General features: G+C 45.0%; 2 protein-coding genes across 8 annotated transcripts in view; one reads left to right on the top strand and one right to left on the bottom strand.

The window, feature by feature from the left end:
• The window catches only part of ASTN2 (astrotactin 2), a 602974-nt gene that overhangs the window by 394586 nt on the left and 190927 nt on the right, over nucleotides 1-17461 (top strand). The window lies entirely within an intron of this gene.
• On the bottom strand, nucleotides 7292-17410 carry TRIM32 (tripartite motif containing 32). 5 transcript variants are annotated; one of them, XM_073314897.1, is made up of 4 exons: nucleotides 15968-16689; nucleotides 13820-13947; nucleotides 13368-13451; nucleotides 7292-12170 (listed from the first exon to the last, which is right to left on the bottom strand). In XM_073314897.1, the coding sequence occupies exon 4, from the start codon at nucleotides 12102-12104 to the stop codon at nucleotides 10161-10163; it is 1944 nt and encodes a 647-aa protein (XP_073170998.1). In that variant the 5' UTR covers nucleotides 12105-12170; nucleotides 13368-13451; nucleotides 13820-13947; nucleotides 15968-16689; the 3' UTR covers nucleotides 7292-10160. The 5 variants fall into 5 exon arrangements, with proteins under 5 accessions (XP_073170998.1, XP_073170999.1, XP_073171001.1 ...); XM_073314898.1 differs by lacking the exon at nucleotides 13368-13451; XM_073314900.1 differs by lacking the exons at nucleotides 13368-13451; nucleotides 13820-13947; nucleotides 15968-16689 and adding an exon at nucleotides 17336-17410.

The raw sequence follows: 17461 nt of genomic DNA, 5'->3' as shown, positions 1-17461 counted from the left end.
GCAATAGTCCCTTGACTTGATCTTTCCCCACTCAAAGGGACCACAGCGTATGTATGAACACATGGGACATATTATAGGATTCACAATAGCAGAGATTGCAAAGGCACTTTCATTCTATCATCTCTACATACTGAGCCTGGCCTGACATGCTATGATTGAGAGGAGACTAACGCATACCCTGGGGTTCTGTGAACCTTTGGCTATGGCCTTTAGCTATTTTTCACCTGCATCCCAGCCGTAGTTGTTCCTGTGAGTTATTTATAACATGCTGTTCTTGTTTGTTTTATTTTTAAATATTGATAAATGGACGTTTGCCATAGCAATGCCATCGAATGGGGAGGAAAATGTGGAGATACGTTGTATACGTATGTGTGAGGCTATTAATCATTCAGACTGTGCAGCTTCCTGGAATCCCTTTGAAAATGGGATAGTGTGAAATACTCAAGAGGGCCAGATTCTGCTCCCAGTTATGCTGATTTAAATCCAGAGAGACAGTGGAGTTACTCCAGATTTACAAGGGCATAATTTAGAGTAGAATCTGGATTTGATGACTAAAGTAACTAATAGCAACAGTGCTGTCAGTAGTGCTTTTAATCCATAGCTCTCAACACAGTTTAGAAAGGTGGGTGAGTAACATCATCCCCATTTTACAGATGAGGGAGGTGAGGTACAAAGCTATCTGTGGACTTGCTCAAGATCACAGAGCAGGTCAGTGACAGAGCCCAGGTCTCTTGACGTCTAGCCCACTGCTTTAGCTCCTAGAGTGCACTGCCTCCCCCACCAAACAGGTGCATTAAGGGAACAAGGTTGGCCCTCACTGGGTGAATGGCTAGGAGATCTGTACCTTCAGCTCTTTCATTTGGGGCAGCAGGGGAACCTTGGTTCCATAGAGCAGCTGCCTTCTGAAGGACAACATCCCACTGAGTTAATTTCACCTGAATGTGTCCTCACAGACAGGGCACTTTATTTGCTATTCCATGCAGTGCCGTTACCAAGGCTTTTCTGTGTAGGCTCTCCCTCCCCTCCAGCTGTCGTACATAGCACTGGGACTCACTGCCCAAAAGCAGTGGGGAGAAAGTGAACACCTTACCTGCGTGGTTCTAAGACACTCCCTTGCACTGTTCTGATTCCTTTCCTATCCAGCTCCCTTATCGCCTCCATCCCATTCTTAGTAGCCCTGGCCACGGCATTCACCTTCCACGTGGAACAGTAAGTCATCATCCACAAGGCTTCAACTGCTGTTCAGCAGCCTAGGTGCTCAAGTGAAGCCATTATGGTCTCCTCCACCAGGAGGCAGAAAGCATCCTCTCTCCAGGAGTGTCTTCATTCCAACCAGGCCAAGGCTTCTAGCCCTTTGGTGATTACGTCCCCCCACTGGAAGACAAGCCACACAGGTTGCTTGTATTCTGGAGCGTTATGGCACATTATTTATCTGAAAAATGGACATGAAACCTGCCTAAGGGGTTGCTTCAAGGAAAGGCTCTAAAACGCAAATTATTATTGTTTTTAAACAATGAGGATGACATGACTAAAGTGCCCCAACCCAGACAGTTTGACTGGGTACCTGCTCAACTCAGAAACATCTCTGGCTTATCACTGCCTTCCTGCTAGCCAACCCGTTTCCTGCCTGCACCGGGAACACACATGTAGCACGTCTATGAACTATATGAAAGGGGCACTTTCCCTGTAATCTGGTAGCAGGTGAAATTGATAAAGGAGAAAAAAAATCTCATGCTGACTGGAATGGCCCCAAAAATAATAAAATTGAAGTTGTAGCACATTTGCAGCTTCCTGACCAAAGTCTCTTAATATTTTAATCAACTTCACAAATAAATCTGGAGGCCCCAGGAAGAGGTGCCCGCCTACAAAGTACACAATCTGTGTGTTTGTGTTCTAATTGAAAACATTGTCTCGAACATAAAACCGTACTGCTGGCAGTCCGATTTCTTGTAAATTGCTGGGCCAGACGCGGGCTAGTTGCCAACGTTGGAACTGTTTGAATAACCACGCTAGCAGACAGCAGAAAGGAACAGTCATGGGAGCCCTGGAAGGGCGTAGGTGTTTGCATACGGATTTACTCCAGCCAAATGCAAGACACATTGATTTGGTTTTGTGGAGAGCCAGCAGAAAGCTTGCCCCTCTTGCTCTGAGTGCTCAGACACCCTGGGGACGAGCATGATACGAAAGCCGAGAGAGAGATTCCACTCTGCTGCATCTTCTCTCATTTGTGCTAGTGACAGAGATGAGGTGTGCTCTGGGGTTGATGGACAGCTTGGTTTCTATGTCCATTAACAAAAGGGGGGAACTACAGAGTTAATCTTCCCTCATTAAAAACAAACCCTGTACGTTCAAGATGAACATCGTGCTGATGACAGCTACTGGATGGACAGGCCTGGAGACAAAACAGAGGCCAGATGAGGGCCAGTTTTCCCTACTCTGCCCCTATATAGCATGAGCAGCATCACCTTACACCACCTTAACATTGCTCTGGATGCAGCCCCTCAAAAGGCAAGAGGAGCATACAGCCTCCTGAACCCCTCCACTGAAGGGGTGGAGTGGGGGAGGTTTAGATTGGATATTAGGAAAAACTTTTTCACTAGGAGGGTGGTGAAACACTGGAATGCGTTACCTAGGGAGGTGGTAGAATCTCCTTCCTTAGAGGTTTTTAAGGTCAGGCTTGACAAAGCCCTGGCTGGGATGATTTAACTGGGAATTGGTCCTGCTGCGAGCAGGGGGTTGGACTAGATGACCTTCTGGGGTCCCTTCCAACCCTGATATTCTATGATTCTATGAGACTGCAAGCAAGAGAACCAGTTATGATCGTTTTGGAGGTATAGACATGTCATCCCTGGAAACTGAACTGATGCCATCCAGGAGCCTTCCTGGGATAAGGATTTTCAGTCACATAAAATATTTGGAAAGAGAGAGAGGGGAATTTTTGAGTAGACATTACAAATCAGGAGTTGCTTTTCTTTTAGATCTAAGGCAAATATTGGAAGTTTGCTTTCTTCCAATCTCCCCTCTGGAGAACGAGTTAGATTGTGGGCAAACAAAACAACCCCTCCCCCCCTTTTATTTAATTGAAAATCATTAAAGGCCCTATTTCAGGGGCTCTTTGGCTACGGTTCCACGTTACCTAGCAACACTTTAACTCATCAAGGGCAGATGTGGGCACTGATCCGAGGCTTTGAAATTGACCCTGCTGTTGATCCCTTTCACTGAAGCCTGCATCGGTTTTCTCCACCATTAGAGCCTGTGTTTAACGCTGACAGCACGTCATTAGGTTCACACCAATTCTGCGGACATCTTTATTTGGCAGTTTGTGGACACCTGTGGACTCCATGCCACCTCCTGTTGCTTTTAAGGCACTGTCACAACACATGCAGGAGGAAGTAGGGGAATCCTTCCAAGAAGGGCTCTCCCATTACAGCAAATGCACCTGCTACTGTCCGGTCCATTCTCTGCAGAATAATTGTAATAGATCTATTTGCTCTGCGCCTCCCTTCAGTCTGACTGAATGGAGGGAGAAAGGCAGCTGTAAGAGGAAAGGGGAACAGTTATTCAGCAAGCCAACTTTGACATCCCAGGAGGAACTTCAAACAACTAAGCTTTGTATCTCCCTCACTTCCAGCGAGATAAACAGACCACAGACAATGCATGTGCATTTGAAAATGTCATTGGCCCAGATGAAAACGGAGAGGTCATCAGCAATACTGCAGAGAATCTACTAGCATTAAGCCCTTTAGTAGCACTCTTCCTAACAGCACTGTGCAGACGGCAACTAAACCTTCCACCTTTCCCATAAGGCAGGATTACCTCTGCTCTACAGCTGGAGAGACTTGAGGCACAGCAGTTAAGTGACTTGCCCAAGGCCACGCAGCCAGAGTTTGATGAAACCTCAGATGTACCCAGTCCTAATACTCAGATCACTCTTCTCCCTCACAATGGAGATGGGAATAAAAAGATTCTAACAGCCAGAGAAACAGCTGCTGCTGAGGGGTTTGGAGTGGTAAGGATGTGAGGGAAGTGTCTGGAGAAGCAGAGGTTATGTTCTCATTGTCAGACAGCATTTTCCTTCCAACATTGGGTTAATTTTATTTTGCTCTTTTTACACCTCTCCTCCCCAAATGGCACACATGTAGATTTCCCCTGCCTGAGCCAACGTGGCCCAGTTATGTGCCCAGCAAACCAAATGTTGCAAACAGTTTCAGCGTCTGGAAACAATGCACCCCTAGCTAATAAAGGAGAACAACGGCCATACTGGGTCAGACCAGTGGTCCATTAGCCCAGTATCCTGCCAGGTGCTTCAAAGGGAATGAACAGAACAGGCAATCATCGAGTGATCCATCCCATCATCCACTCCCAGCTTCTGGCAATCAAAGGGTATGGACACAACCAAGAACATGGGCTTACGTCCCTGACCATCTTGGCTAATAGCCATCGATGGACCCATTCTCCATGAATTTAGCTAATTCTTTTCTGATCCCCGTTATAATTTTGGCCTCCACAACATCCCCTGGCAACAAGTCCCACAGCTTGACTATGCACTGTGTGAAATACTTCCTTTTGTTTGTTTTAAACCTGCTGCCTATTAATTTCATTGGGTGACCCCTAGTTCTTGTGTTATTTGAAGGAGTAAATAACACTTCCTTATTCACTTTCTCCACACCCATCGTGATTTTATAGATCTCTATCATTTCCCCTCTTACTCATCTCTTTTCCATGCTGAAAAATCCATCTTTTTAATCTCTCCTCATATGGAAGCTGTTCCATACCCTTAATCATTTTTGTTGCCTTTCTCTGAACCTTTTCCAATTCTAATATATCTTTTTTGAGAAGGGGTGATCTGAACTGCATGCAGTATTCAAGGTGTGGGTGTACCATGGATTTATATAGCAGCATTATGATATTTTCTGTCTTATTATCTATCCCTTTCCTAATGGTTCCTAACATTCTGATCGCTTTTTTGACTGCTGCTGCAGATTGGGCAGACATTTTTAGAGAACTATCCACGATGACTCCAAGATCTCTTTCTTGAACGGGATCAGCTAATTTAGACCCCATCATTTTGTACTTATAGTTGGGATATTTTCCAATGTGCATTACTTTGCATTTATCAACGTTGAACTTCATCTGCCATTGTGTTGCCCAGTCATCCCGACTGTGGTGTGTTTCTCTGGCATTTTTCCCTGTACAAGGATGTTAAATGTAATTATATTATGGTCGCAGTTCAGCTATATTCACCTCTTGGCTCCACTGAGGATTAAATCAAGAATTGCCTCTCTCCTTGTGGGTTCCAGGACAAGCTGCTCCAAGAAGCCATCTTTTATGGTGCCTTGAAACTTTATCCCTGCATCCTTTCCTGAGATGACATATAGCCAGTCAATATGAGGATAGTTGAAATCCCCCATTATTATTGTAAAGGAGGACTTGTGGCACCTTAGAGACTAACCAATTTATTTGAGCATAAGCTTTGAGCATCTGATGAAGTGAGCTGTAGCTCATGAAAGCTTATGCTCAAATAAATTGGTTAGTCTCTAAGGTGCCACAAGTCCTCCTTTTCTTTTTGTGAATACAGACTAACATGGCTGCTACTCTGAAACCTGTCATTATTATTGTGTTTTCTACCTTTATAGTCTCTCTAATCTCCCTGCATTTCACAACTGCAGTCACCATCCTGGTCAGGTGGTTGGTAGCATATTCCTACTGCTATACTCCTATTGTTCAAGCATGGAATTTCTGTCCATACAGATTCTATGGTACAATTGGATTCATTTCAGATTTTTACTTTATTTGCCTCTCTTTCTTGCACATAGAGGGCCACTCCCTCACCAGCGCAACCTACTCTGTCATTCCTATGTATTGTGTCCCATCGATTACCCTCATTCTACCAAGTTTCCGGGTTGCCTATTATATCCTAATGTAATGTCATGCCCTCTAATTCACCCATTTTAGTATTTAGGCAATTGGGATATAATACTTTCCCCCTATACCTGGTTTTATTGTCTGGTTACAATATGAGCCTATAGAATTTTATAGCACTTGGAAATCTGTTTCTACCAACAAGCACTATATTAAGTGTATATCTCTTTACAGCATGCAGTTTCTGTCCTGATACATGTTTTAAAACCACAGATTTAACATACTGTTCAGGCTTAAAAAAATCTAGTCAGTTGCTGTGAAATTTTGTTTAGACTAAACTGCACATGCGATGAGTCAGTCTGCTAAATGACCTTATGCCCTGCTCATTGTAATCCAAAATTGCCAGGCGAGTACAGTAATTAGTTGTGCAAAATGAAATAACTTTAAAGCCTCACATTGACTAATGACCCAGAAAAATCACTTAAACTATACAATGCAAAGAACCTAAAAGTGCCTGTATTTTGTTTTTACTTTTATAACCCTGCCCTCTTTGATTAAAAAAATAAAACTTTATTTTTAAAAATAACCTCCCAGCCTCAAACGTCACATGCCAATTTTGAATCCAGAATAAATGCTTACAGTGAAATTATAACTGCCGTGAGAAATCACCTCTTTTCATGAAACAGTTGATCAGTGCTAAGTCTAGCAGGGACATTATGACTATCATTCTTCAAAGTTCTTTTTATTTTATAAACCAGCAACTGCTTAAAGCGCTGTCTCACATCACAGGAAGAGAGTCTGGGTAACAAACTGAGCTGGTAACAAGGAAATCAGAGGCTGTGTCTCCACTGATGAGATGTTGTCCTCTAAACCGAAATGGCAAATTGCTTGGCTCTCTTGTGGCTTCCCCTAAATGAGATTTTCTTAAAAAGAATACTGATAGCACTTATCAGATTATCCCAGTTTAATCCATAACAACTAGTTGAACCTCATGCCACACTGGAGTAATATAAGCAGTCCTGTCCCAATTTTGCAGATGGATAAACTGAAGCAGGCAGTGGCTAAGTGAATTGGTGGCAAATCTAGGATTATAATCCAGGATTCCTGGCTCTAACCACTTGACACACTTTCAACTATTTTTATTTGTTGCACGACGAAAGGGTGAGGGTTGTTAGGTACAACATACATCACGAAGATACAGGCCTTGAGGGCCTATTGATCTGAGCGTATATGACAAATCCTAGTATTTATGTTTGTAAGGTGGGGAAAGAAGTGTGACATACTTATTGTAGACCTGCCAGAGAGTGGATTTATCCTCCAGGTATCTTGCAGTTAATATGTTAGCAAACCTAATTCCGGATGGCCATGGAAACCAGTCTGCCACCAAAGAGAACATAAGGAGAAATGTTTTTAATAATGAGATGAGCCATTTGTAATGCACTTTTAATTGGATCAATTTTCCCGTTATTACACAATCTTTAAAAATCAAACACACTCATAATCAGACATGTTCCATCTCCAGGTGAAAAGCAGAAGCTAAACTATTTCATCACAATCTTTAATTACTCCATTTCATCTCCTTTGGAGCGGATCACAAGGGTGGCAAAAAAGCAAAACACTACGGCAAAAGATGCAGCTCTGAGAAACTAGTTTATAGCCAATTCTGCTTTGCCAGCTGCAGCACGTATTCTAGCTGGGGACAGCCCATTTCTCTTCTCTTCCCCCGTCTGCCTGAAAACCCCCCCACAAGAACAGTATAGCAGCTACAGGCTAAACACACACACGGGCACCAATCCCCCCCACCTTACTCTACAAGTGCTTCACAGAATAGTGTCTCCTTTTCTTGGAATCTGTAATACAGGATGGAAGAGATGATGGAGAACTTAATTTAAACTGTGGCCACCAGGAGAAACCTAGGCAACCAACTGCTCAGTCAGCAGAACAGGCCAGGTTTTAAGTCCACTTAATGTATCCAGTTGGCCTCTAGGAAATATTCTCTCCCAAGTTTGATGCAGATGCTCATTAGGAAAGATAATATTGCTTCATTTATTCAGTTCTACGGAAGCTGCCTGCAGAAAATGGCTCTTAGGAACAGGTAAGATTTTTAAACATGAAAGATCAGTACAATAGGAACTGTCATCAATGTAATGTTTATAGAACAGCTTGGGTTGCAGCAGAGTTAATTATCCAAACGAAGTCCAAATACAAGTAGATCTATCTAAACAGCATGCACACCAGAGTGCAAGTTACTCTCCAGACTGCTACTACACACCCTAGGCAAACTTGCCCAGAAGACAGCTGAGTGTGTAAATCCATGTTTGGGGTTTGTATCTACAGCAAATCAACACACCACAGTTCATATGGTAAGGGCTGAATTTTTAAATTCCCTCAGAAGCCACAGTGTCTTCCCCTCTACAGATCCATTGCTTCCCTCTGTACCTGCTCCCTTCTCTCCAAAGTTCTCCTAGCTCATCACTTCATAATACAGTAACACGCAATTGCCCTGATCAGCATTGTACTCCCTGTGCTAGGCACTGTACAAACAGCAAAGATGGGTCTAGAGTAGTTGGGGCTAATGTGCTGGTCCTGCTCAGTTCTTTGGCAATATCAGGGAATCCACAAATCAAGATGGTTCTGCTTTTACCACTAGGTCTTGAAGCCCTGTTACAGTCACACAGCTGGCTGGAGAGGCACAAACAGCAGCAGCTGCTTTTAGGAAGCTCTTATTTTTACTGCTGCTTAGCTTAGAAGGGACAGACAGCTTGTGGGAATTTAAAAACTCACCTGTTACAGACACATTGTAGCACAGATTTGATACTACAGCAAATACAGTTCGAAAATGCTGGACAGGACAGATAAAGCCAGTTTTTTACGTGGTCTATTGTGCCCCCAAATTTGCAACTACATTGTTGATGGTAACACATAGTAATTACACTGCTGTGTAACCATGATCTTTGGCAGATTAACATTCTACAACTGTGTCCTATTTAAATGTTTCTTTTCTTCAGTAAACTATTTTAGAGAAGCAACACCACACTGAGATATGTGTTTATCAGCCAGGATAGGCACACTGCGGGGGTGTTAACTCACACAGCTGCAGTTTTGTGCTTCATCTGACCCAAAGCTGAGATGAACATGCACCTGGTGCCTGCTGGAGCCATAAAAAAGGCCAAAAAACGTCTCTAGGAATGTAGCTTTTTGCTGTGCATGGAGAAAGATGCAAACCACCAGAGCAAGAGCTTCCAAGTAATAAAATAAGATTCCCTCCCCACCTTTTTTCCCCTTATATCATGAACAAGTAGCTTTCACATACAAAGTGCAGACTAATGGAAACCTATCAGTAAATGCAATGATCTGGATGCAAAATATTGAAGTGTGCAGAAGAACATACCATTTGTCACATTTGATCTTGTTTACTTCAATTTCTCTCTCCCCTGGCAAAGCTTTAAATACCAAACATACCCTTCAAAGACAGGTTCCAAGCCAGATTTAATAGTAAAACAACTGTGAATACTAACAGACTGAAATTTATTCTGTTAAATAGGTTCTCCTGTCAATTCCCCCCTCTCACACTACACTTTTCTCATGCTAATCAAACTGTAATGAAATTCTCTTTGCCATCAGAGGGCAGTTCTCTGGCTCGATCAGTCTTCCATGATTGCACTGTACTCACTTCACATTGAAGAGACTGGTGGACCAAGTGGGATTCACTAATGGCACCATGAGGATAATCTCCTAACTACTGCAAACAGGGAGGGCCACAGCCCTGCCCTTTAGTTGTATGCAAGCTGCATCTTCGTGCAGTTTAGGGAGGCTGTGTTGTCGTATGCAACTACAGCGTTGCAATCAGAAATAGCTTTCCGTGGTTGTCTGTGAAGAATTGTGACTGAGATCTTTGTGAAGACTGTGGTGGTAAGAAGATCACTTCACAAGTCCCCTAAAGAAAGGTCATATAGAACAGTCAGTTAATATTTATGGCACAAAGCTGCTTGCAGTGGTTGAAGCTGGGAGTATGAGCTACGGTACAAGGCAGTAAAATGTAGGGAGAGATCAGTCACTTAACCCACAACCAGTACTCCATAAGTATCCTTTGCTCCATGGAGGTGGGGGTGGTGGGTTTTTTTTTTTTTTTTAAATTACACAAATAAAAAAGGCTATTTTGTTTCTAAACACAAAATAGTGACACAGCTCGGACTAGGACATAATCCACCTGCTAGTGCAGCACTAACTTCTGTCAAATGATGATAAGGCGGGGAGAATCTATAATGAGAAGAGTAGCTTTATCCAGGGAAACACCCTTATGGTGTGGAATACCTCCTCAAATGGTAACTGTAGATCTTAATGCAGTGATCCCAACAATCCAGCACTAGGAGCTGCCCTTTAGGGGTAATGGCTATGCCAATAGGACAGGTGAGGCCTTCCCTGATTAAGATGTTGTAACCACCTCCTTTAGGAAAATGCAGGATTTCTTTACGGCTGCTGTCTGCAACTATCAGGTCTCCCCTAGCATCCACGCACATCCCAGCGATGCACCTGAAATCCTCATTCTCTGAGAAGAAGTGGCTGATCTGGCGGCCTAAGTGCCCATCTGGACCTACAGAGCCAATTGAAAAGCCCCCCTCGAGGTGGTGCTCATGCTGACGGTTCTCCAGATTGAGTCCCAGCCCCTGAGTGAAGTATACAGTCCCTTCAGAATCACAAGTGACAAACTTTGGGCGCACAGCACTACATAAGCAACTGTACTTGACTACCCCAACACCACGGTCCACTGTGAAACACCAGAGCTTTCCCCCTTCCACATCGGTCACTACAAACTGCCCTGAAGGCAGAGCTGTGATACCCCAGGGCTTGCTAAGCTGGCTCCTGTGACATGCAACGCAGTGTCCATCCATGGTATACACCTTTAGTGAGTTATCATAGCTGTCAGTCACTCCTATCAGGCCATGGCAGTTCATGGTGACACATAGGGGAGTCAAATTGGGTAGATCTGCTCCAAGGAAACTCAGCACAAAGCTATCAATGCCACTAGGGCTCCGCCGGATCTCCTTCAGAAAACCCTTGCGGGTAAATACCTGGATTCGGAAATTGCCACGATCTGCCACAAGCACCTCTCCCTGTACGGTGACATGTACGCTGACAGGAAGATTGAACATCCCTGGCATGCTGCCTTTGGAGCCCATCTTCTTGAGGAAGTTACACTGCTGGATGCTAGTGGCTGTTTCAGGCATCCTTGGTTTGGCAGGTGAGGAATTTGGGGTCAAACTAGTCTCTTCTTGCACCACATCAGTTTCCCTAAATGTAGCCAATGAGGATGCAGCAGTCTCCATCAGAGATTCCTCCATGTTGACTGTCCGAGGTTTCTTTGCCACCTGCCCAATCTGCAGAGGTCCCACATGGCCCACCTTGAGGAGCTCCACCTCTTGCAGAGTCAGCTCTCTTGGTAGGTTGTTCGTCAGTTCTGGCTCTTCCTCATCCGCTGCCTCCTCCAAGAGAGCTATATCTCCCTGCTTAATCTTGGCAAGGAAATAGTCACATCGAGATATGATCTGCACCTCTGCTATGTTCAGCAAATAAGCCTGTTCCTCCATTACCTGGTTATTTACTTTCTCAACTTCAGACAAAGAGTTTGTGAAGAACTTCCGTGACCTTGCCAGTTCTTCCTGGATCTTGCGCTCTTCCTTGCTGTAATCCTGAAGAACTGCTTTGTATCTGGATTGTACATCTTTGGAGACCCCTTCCAGCAATGCTTTTCTTTTCTGCAGATCCCCCATGAGCTCCCGAAGTCTGCCAAGCTTTATACCAAATTCCCTCCTCCGTTCATCAGCAGCCTCTTTGATGGCAACAACACCATGTCCTTGTTGCTGATGTTCCATCTCTTTGCATGGGTCACACAAAACCAAATTACAGCTCTTACAGAAGTGCCTGGGTAACCTTCTCCCACAAACTTTGCACATGAAAAGGCCCACAGCCTCACTTAATCCTGTGGTGTCTATGATCTTCAGCACCGTGAGATTGTCGGTCAGTTGAGCCAAGTTTGTGATCCGAGTGACCTTGCTGCAGAAGGGACAGCGTATCCCATTGATGCTGTTTGCTAGGAGTTTCTCCAAGCACTGCTTGCAGATGGTGTGCCCACAGTGTAAGAGTTTGGGCCTCAGCTGGTCCTCAGTAAAGGACTCCATGCAAATAGGACATTCCAGAACTTCCCGAAGTGCATCCGAGTTCAGGTGAGAGGCAGCGGCCATGGCTTTCCAAGGTGGATTCAATTAGTGTAAAACTTGTACTCACATTTATTCCAAGGTGCTTTGATCCTGTTCAGAAAGAGAAAAGTGATTTATTTCCTTACCACCTCCGGCTATACATACACATGCAATTTATTTCTGATTTATCAACCAGCTCTGGCGAATAAGCAATCCACTTGGCTCTTCCACATTCTGAAGGGGCAGATTAATTTCAGCTAATCTCACAGTGGGCAAGTTCTAACACTAACTTGCAGTTTCTGGTACGCTGAATGATTCACTTACATGATTTATAAGTAAAACTGAAAGAAGTCTAATGGCAGCAATAAGGAAACCCAATAGATATTGATGACTAAATCATCTGCTCATGATACCCAACTACCACTGCCATGCCTCTGAGTTTACACAATTTATGGATACACAGGGATAGTAAATCAAGCATTCAAATATTGCAGATCAAAAGGGGGACCAGATGGTGCAGTGCCTTAGGACATTAGTATATTACTTCTGGAGACCAGGATTCAGATGTGACCTCAGACATGAGTGAAATGAATGTGGTTGTTCTGATCTACCTTCCTGGATGTTAATCAACCAAAATGATAAATTTCCAACATCCTGTCTGTTTGTCAGAAAGATAAACTAGAGTGAAAGAGATTTGTCAGTTTCTGCTGTTTTTTTGTGCATTTTTTAAACATGCAATCATTCACAGCTAAGATTCAATCCAGTATATTTTATTAACCTCTTCAGTGTTACATCCCTCCCCCACACATGAAACAAAATACACCTTTGATGTACCAAAATTCCAGTGGGCACTGGCACTGAACAGGTTAATAATTAGACATTTCCATTCACTTGTAAAAACTACTTGAATTCAACTGCTCATTATTCGTTCTGGAGTTTGGTTTTAAAATGTTTCACTTTATAGATTTAATAATCTTGCAGCATCCATCTTGCTCTTACATTTTGGTTCAATCTAATACTACCTTTATTACCAACCTCCCTTATCCAGGGGTTTCTGTATCCTTCAGCATCCTCACATTATTTCTCCATACTGAATTAAAGAATTGCAGTAGTTCTCTCACTAAAGCAGGCATCCACTCAAAAAGAACACAAGAGTTCACATCATTAAACCATTATTCAGTGGACTTGGTTTCCATACCTTTACTATTGCAAGGCCTGGCCATTAAAAGAAAGAAATCCCTATTTTTTTTTTTGTCCCGAAGATGAAGAGAGAGTGAGCTGTGAGACCTGTACAGAAAAGTAACATACCCACTGTGCTCTGAATCACGGCTGCCTGACCATAGCACTCTCCTGCTTCCCTGCTGAGCTTGCCTGCTTCATCCTTGGGAGCATCTGAGACAGAAGGATTTTGTATACTTCAGTAGACCATTTGCTCAAAGGAAGGGAGCAGACAACTGCTGTGGAGGAAAGTGCTTTGTGCTCATACAGAGAGAAAATGTGCATCAGTAGGTTTCAACCAATGCCCTGTTTGTTATTCTTTGGAGCCCTCATTTTCAGGGATTGAGTCAGTGGTGTAGGGGAAAATCACAGTTATCTTCCAAGTGAGGACCTGATCCTTTACTCCCAGGATTTGCAGTGTTGTGGATGTAATACTCAAGAGCTCCTGGGGAATTTTGGCATCATAGTGTTTAAAGCCAGAAGGGACCACTAGGTCATCTAGTCTGACCTGTATATCACAAACCATTACATGTCCTACTTACCCTATAGCCCAATAACTTGGGTTACACTAAAGCATTTCAGTCTCCAGAAATTAAGCTGTGTTATCCAGCAGCTCCTACCGCTAGCACTGAAATAGAAGATTTGTCTTTATCCTTCGCATACATAGGAGCTGTGGGAACAGAAAGCATTGCTCAATAGCCAGGACACTGCCAAGTAGGCCAGAAATGTTCCTCAAAGTAGTGAAAATCAGTATTTAAGAATGATAAATCCACAGTGTAAGACCTATTATCTAGATATATTCTCCTTAAAAATATACGAGAGGGCTGGCTTTGCTTGGAGGGATAACAATAGGGAAAGATGTCAGGTGATTGGAGTGGGGAGGAATCCCAGTTTAGATAAAAGGTTGCCGACCACCTTTAAAAAAACAAAGCAGAGAGAGCTCTGTTCATTAAAAATAAACTGCTATTCATTTTGAAGTGGCTCAAATATTCAGCAAGCTGAACTAAACAAGGTCTTAAATCACAAAAACACCTGTTTATGAGAATGATACTGTGGGTCTCACTGAAGTAAAACAATTCAGTGATCGCTGTAATTGCATCCTTAACTCGCATGAGGGCAACCCTTAGGAGAGGTTTCCAGCTAACAGGTGCTCTTGTGCATCATAGTTCAGGCAGTTCATTAAGCACAAGGGGTTAAAATTAGAGAAAACCTTAGGTGAGGGTCAAGTTAGAAATATATATATGTGATTTTTTTTAATTACTGTATAACTTTGCACTATCAGTTTTTGTTTTGTTTTTTGTTTCTCTTAGCATGCACTGAGAGACTAAACTAGTTAGTTTACTAGGTACTTTTGTATTTTAGTCAACTTTACAATCAGATTCTGGCACTAGGACAAAGCTTCAAAATTTAGGCTACAAACACTGCAGGGAAATTGTTTAAGAAAATATTCCACTGGAATGAATAAATAATAATAATAATGCATCCCTGTAACTCAGAATTTTCCTGCCTTTGCTTTTATTTGCATTAACCCTTATCTGTATGTGTGTTCAGAGTGAATATACAGGCTACTAGAAACATTGCAGGATTTTTTTCAAATCAGCACTGTGGGAATGGAAACATACAATGTGATCACAGGAGAATATTTTTCTATAAAAAGAAAATAATGTTTATGTCCCAAGAAGCAAAGTTCCATGCATGCCTCTAAATGTGTTTTCTTTCCATCGATTAACATTTTTATTAAGCAAATGTAAGTCCTGAGTCAAATGGAGGTGCCCTTGGGATTGTTAAGAATACGCTTTGTGAACACAAGCATGTCAAGCATGGGCTGATGAACGCACAGTGGAAACTATCGCAAGTGATTCAGTTCAGTGATGCCCTGAGACTCTTGCACAGCCATGTACAAGTTACTTAAGTTTGATTTGTAACATGGGTACAACCGTCTCCTTAGCAAAGACATGTCTGCTGCAGCAGGAGATAAATTCATTAAACAAGGGGCTCTGTTAACATGGGAATAACCACAAATGGAATTAACTGCTGATACAATTAAAGCCATATGTAAACATAATAAAGCTGCCTGCTAACAAGCCTTAGAAGAAAGACAGCTGTGGCTGGGAGAACTTTTTGGGGGGTCAGGAGTGGTGGGAAGGGACTTCAAAACAAAGCCATCATCCATACACAGGTCATATCTAAAACCTAGCCTGTAACTGCTCTGCATCCATGTTAACTAAAATTATAAGAATTTCCACATTCTCTTCTAAAAGCTTCCAGCCTCTCCCAGGAGAAGGAATGCTGCTCTCTGTGTAATATGGTAGGCAGGAAATGCTACAGTCCCACACTGGCCCTGGAAATCTTACAGAGATCTAGTTGCCCCAGGCTTTATCTACATGGGGATATGTCTACGCTACTGAGACTGTGCTGGAATAGCTACATCAGGCTACACAGATAGAAAGGTTTGTTTTGACCCCCATTAGCATAGGAACCCCACCTCCTTGAACAATGGACGCTCCCTTGCTGGAAGCATTCTTCCATTGACACAGCTGTGTCTATGCTGGGGGTCAGGTTGGCATAGCTACGTCCGCCAGGGATGTGGATTTTACACCCTGCCCGTACGTTGACCTAACTTTTAAGCGTAGACCAGTCCTAGAATAACAAATCCTGAGTGACAAAAGGAGTTAAGCAGACATACTAACCTCCTTCAACTTGGATTGAAAATGTTTGTCCTGTAGGTGGGGATGTGGTCAATAGAGCTTAATGCCCATTGCTAGCCGAGTACGCTAGGGTATGTCCACACTACATGTATTAGAGCGACAAAGTTGTAGTGCAGATGCTTGTAACCGTGAAGAAGGGATTTTTCCATAGCTGTAGTAAATCCACCTCCTTATGAGGCAGTAGGTAGGTCAATGTGCTTAACTATACCCCTGAGCAAGATAGCTAACGGACCTAAGTTTCAGGTGTAGACTTGGTCCTAGTCATCATAATCCAGGGAGCAATGGTGTGTCTATTCTTTTGCTATCCCTCCATTTTTCCCCTTGGTCCTTCTTGCTCCCCGCTTCTGCTCCCCTACCCATCATCCCAGAGCCCATCCTGCCATTGCGTCCCTCTCCCCTGGGGTTGGCACCTTCCAAAGAGAACATACTGACCTCACACAGCACCAGGCCAGTCTGGTTTAGCGCCTTTGAAAGCGACACTTGGCTTTTATTTATTGTATTCAAATAGGGGGCGTCTTTCAATGGCTTGGAACCTGGTCGTACCAGCCGGAAGGAAAGAGACCGAAGCGAGACACCCCCAGGTGCCCATCCCAAGCCTGGCTCTGCCCTGGGAGCTTTTCCCTCTCCCCCTACATCTCCATCCCAAATTCAGATTTCTCCCCCCACTCTTTCTGCTTCTCCAGCCCATACTGCCCCCCTTTCAGTATGGGGTCCCATTACCCCTCAGCCACCCCGTGCCTGTCCCTGGGGGCCCATTACACCCTCCCCCCCCGGGGGCCCGTTACACCCTCTCCCCCCCCCCCGTGCCTGCCCCCGGGGGCCCGTTACACCCTCTCCCCCCCCCGTGCCTGCCCCCGGGGGCCCGTTACACCCTCTCCCCCCCCCGTGCCTGCCCCCCGGGGCCCGTTACACCCTCCCCCCCCGGGGCCCGTTACACCCTCCCCCCCCCGGGGCCCGTTACACCCTCCCCCCCCCGGGGCCCGTTACACCCTCTCCCCCCGGGGCCCATTACACCCTCCCCCCCCCGGGGGCCCGTTACACCCTCTCCCCCCCCCCCGGTGCCTGCCCCCGGGGGCCCGTTACACCCCCCCCCGGGGCCCGTTACACCCCCCCGGGGCCCGTTACACCCCCCCGGGGGCCCGTTACACCCTCTCCCCCCCCCTTGCCTGCCCCCCGGGGCCCGTTACACCCTCTCCCCCCGGGGCCCGTTACACCCTCTCCCCCCCCGGGGGCCCGACCGCTCCTCTCCCCCACAACAAAGTGCGCGGCCTCCCGCCCCCCGGCGATCCCTGGCTCCCGGCCGCGAGCCCCGGCGAACCGCCCGGCGCGAGAGGCGCGGCCCATCCCTACCTGCCCCGGCCCCGGCCCCGACCTGCTCCTCCGGCCGCCGCCGCCGCCGCCTCTCCCAGCCTGCTCAGCGCGCCCGGCGCCTCCCCCGCCCCGTCCGCGCCGGCCCGGAGCATGCTGGGAGCTGTA

This window comes from Lepidochelys kempii, chromosome 16, assembly GCF_965140265.1.
Source record: "Lepidochelys kempii isolate rLepKem1 chromosome 16, rLepKem1.hap2, whole genome shotgun sequence".
Classification (NCBI taxonomy): Eukaryota; Metazoa; Chordata; order Testudines; family Cheloniidae; genus Lepidochelys; species Lepidochelys kempii.
This window is presented reverse-complemented; position numbering and strand designations above follow the sequence as displayed.

Coding starts and splice junctions, on each gene's coding strand:
- TRIM32 (XM_073314900.1), bottom strand. CDS start 12,104: ATGGCCGCTGCCTCTCACCTGAACTCGGATGCACTTCGGGAAGTTCTG.